This window comes from Eumetopias jubatus, unplaced genomic scaffold, assembly GCF_037043125.1.
Source record: "Eumetopias jubatus isolate StellerSeaLion01/CBP00866 unplaced genomic scaffold, mEumJub1_p1.0 scaffold_17, whole genome shotgun sequence".
NCBI lineage: Eukaryota > Metazoa > Chordata > Mammalia > Carnivora > Otariidae > Eumetopias > Eumetopias jubatus.
In genome coordinates this window covers 9,673,897-9,676,567 of record NW_028274823.1, presented here as the reverse complement: position 1 = coordinate 9,676,567, position 2,671 = coordinate 9,673,897, and the positions used below count along the sequence as shown (strand labels likewise).

Genomic DNA, 2,671 nt, shown 5'->3' with positions numbered 1-2,671 from the left:
TGTGGGTCACCTGGCTGGACTCAAGAGCAGGGCCGCAAAGAGAGGAGACCAGGAATGGGTGGGCTCCACCTTCTGAGGTAGAAGCTGCATAGCTCAGCAAGACGTGGGAAGCATGGAGCCGACCTCCAGACTTCAGGTCTGGGCAGCCTTCTCCTTGAGGAGCATTCTCTCCCCCATCTGGGCTATCGGCTGGTCCCAGCTCCAGGGACCCTGTGGGAGATGGATTGCGATCAGGGTCCCAACCATACCTGCTTCCCTGTGTCCATGCACTTTGCAGTGTGATTTTGCAACTCTTGCTATCCAGAGATGAAGTCCATATGCCCACCCTTGCATCTGGACCGGCCGTGTGTCTCGCATTGGCCCACACCACGTGACACAGTGACGGTGTGCCAATTCTGAGTCTTGGCTCCAAGGGCCTAGCAAACATCCACTTACTCTCCTGGGTTCTGCAGTGGCCTGGGAACCAGCCTGGGCCAGCCTGCTGCATGCAGGAAACATGTGGCCAGTCCCTCGCACGGACCCCGCTGATGCTTGTCCACCCCCGGGAGAGTCGCCTAACTGACCTGCAGGTAACTGCAGACACAAGAGGAAGCCGACTGAACCCAACCTAAATTGCTGAGCCACAGAATTACAAGCTAAATGAATGAATGAGTGTTGTTTTAAGCCAGTACATTTGAGGGTGGTCTGTTTCACCGGCAGGGGCAAAAGACACAGGTCCTGTGGCAGTGGGTGCAAAGGAGGGGTCTGCATCCCGGAAAAGCCCAGGCTGCGGGTGAGGGGGGCAGCCGAGAGCCAAGGGATGTCTGAAACCAGGAAGCCTCTGCCGGTAGGTCTTACCTGGAGGAGACCTGGAGATCCAGGGACCGGGGCAGAGCCATGGGAGTAATTAGGACCGGGACACTTGGTTACCATGGGAATAAGTAAGACTTTAATCCTGATGAGCGGCTCTGTGCGTGTACTCCTTCCAGACGCTCTCTTCCCCCGGGAGGCTGACGTTCGTCCCCTCAGTGGGATGGGCTCCCCGGGATATGAAATCCTGATTCATCAGCATTAGGTCGCCAGGGAACTCAGCTACGGGGAGGAGATTCCGGTTGGTTAAGCCCGTGATGGAGCGTTCCACTTTCTTGGTGGGCAAGAATGGTTTCCGGTCGTTTGGCTGGTGGGTGAAACACTTTTTTGGTTCCTCTGACTTGAAAATTACATTCATGTTTATTTCTTGTCTTTTTGTGGCTGCGTTCTCTGCGTTGCTTCTCTCCTCTTGCTTGGTGTCACCGTAGAAATCAGCGCCCTCGTCTTCCCTCGTCTTGTCTTTCGCCTTTGGGCACAGGCCACCTCCGGACAGAAAGGAAGAGCCCTGAAACCTCTCGATGTAGGGCAAGAGTTGCCTGTTTCTCAGGGCTCGAGCAAGCTGCATCCGTTCTATGTGCTTGATGATGGTGAGCTTCTCGCGCTGTGGCATTCTTAACTCCTCTGGGGGCACGATCACCTTTGCGGTCCATGTTTTTTCGAGGGGCCTACAGGTGGCACAGGGAGGGGAATGCTGTGTTCTATAGTCCATCGCCCGCTTGTAGTCTGAAGACAGTGATTGGAGCTCCTTGAGCATCTTCCACTCTTCCTCTTGCTTGTGAGTCAGAAGCCGTTTTGCCGCCACGGTGTGAACACCACCCAGACGCTGACAACGTGAAGGGGACTGTTAAAATCGCAACGGGACAGGAGCAGGGGCACCCACAGAAAGAATTGCCTTGTGGCACCTCTCCCCCTGTGGCTGAGAGTCTGAGCCCCTGTGCAGTGGGAAACAGGGAGGAGCTGTGGGGTCAGATCCTGTCTCTTCTTCTGGGTTGGGTTCACATCCTGTCTCTTCTTCTCTACGGTGAATTTGGAAGAATAGTACCGACTTACCGGGCATGGCGAGGCCTTACATATGAAAGCAGCTCGCACAAGGGAAGGGCTCCAGAGATGGCAGCTCCCGTCTCTCATCAGCACTCACAGCTCTGTTCCTGACCAGGACTTTGGAACAAGAGAGGATTTGCTATGCAGGTGTGGGAGCCTCCAGCAGATGCAGCCAACTCGAGGCTACTAGGAGACTTGTGTCTCTGTGGCTGGTGGGTTTTGAACCTCCTGCTCCACCCCCCAGCTTACTGCCTTGCTTCAGCGGGGCCTCCCTGTGAATAAGCTTTAGGACACTTACTAGGATCTCTTTTTCCAAGGGGGAGTATTTCCCAAGGGCAATGCGTGGATCTGATTTGTAGAATTTGGTCCATATCCTGAAAGGCAGAGAGGCAGGTAAAGTAGGACTCCAGGAAGGGTCTTTCTACTTATAGTTTTGGAGGAGGGGGAACTTAGGGCGACTCTGCATTTGTCAGGCTAGGACCACTGTGACTGGGGTGGGCTCCTCCCCTTGGCTCGTTCTGGGGGGCGAGGTGGGGTGGGGTGGGAGAAAGGACCAGAAGCACAGCTACACTCACTCCAATGGTGAAGCAGAACACAGACCCCGTTGGCAGCATAGGGAGTCTTTATCCCGAAAGGAATCGCTCATGGTACGTATTCTGACTGGTGTTCCGTTCTTATTCCACATTCTGTCTGCAGCCTTCCTTTCTTGGGTCCTCTGTTTTCCCCCCTTCTGACAGCCATTCTCCCATTCTCTGATCATAGTCCCTCACTAGGCTAGGAT

General features: G+C 54.7%; 1 protein-coding gene across 1 annotated transcript; it reads right to left on the bottom strand.

The window, feature by feature from the left end:
- Nucleotides 1–928: 928 nt before the first annotated feature.
- Nucleotides 929–2,671, bottom strand: CUNH10orf120 (chromosome unknown C10orf120 homolog). Its single transcript, XM_028095964.2, has 3 exons — nt 2,466–2,671; nt 2,189–2,264; nt 929–1,672 (listed from the first exon to the last, which is right to left on the bottom strand). Exons 1-3 carry the CDS (start codon nt 2,648–2,650, stop codon nt 929–931), a joined length of 1,005 nt encoding a protein of 334 aa, XP_027951765.1. The 5' UTR covers nt 2,651–2,671.

Coding starts and splice junctions, on each gene's coding strand:
- CUNH10orf120 (XM_028095964.2), bottom strand. CDS start 2,650: ATGATCAGAGAATGGGAGAATGGCTGTCAGAAGGGGGGAAAACAGAGG. Junction 2,265..2,465: donor TGTTCTGCTTCACCATTGGA/GTGAGTGTAGCT, acceptor TCTGCCTTTCAG/GATATGGACCAAATTCTACA. Junction 1,673..2,188: donor CCTTGGAAAAAGAGATCCTA/GTAAGTGTCCTA, acceptor TCACGTTGTCAG/CGTCTGGGTGGTGTTCACAC.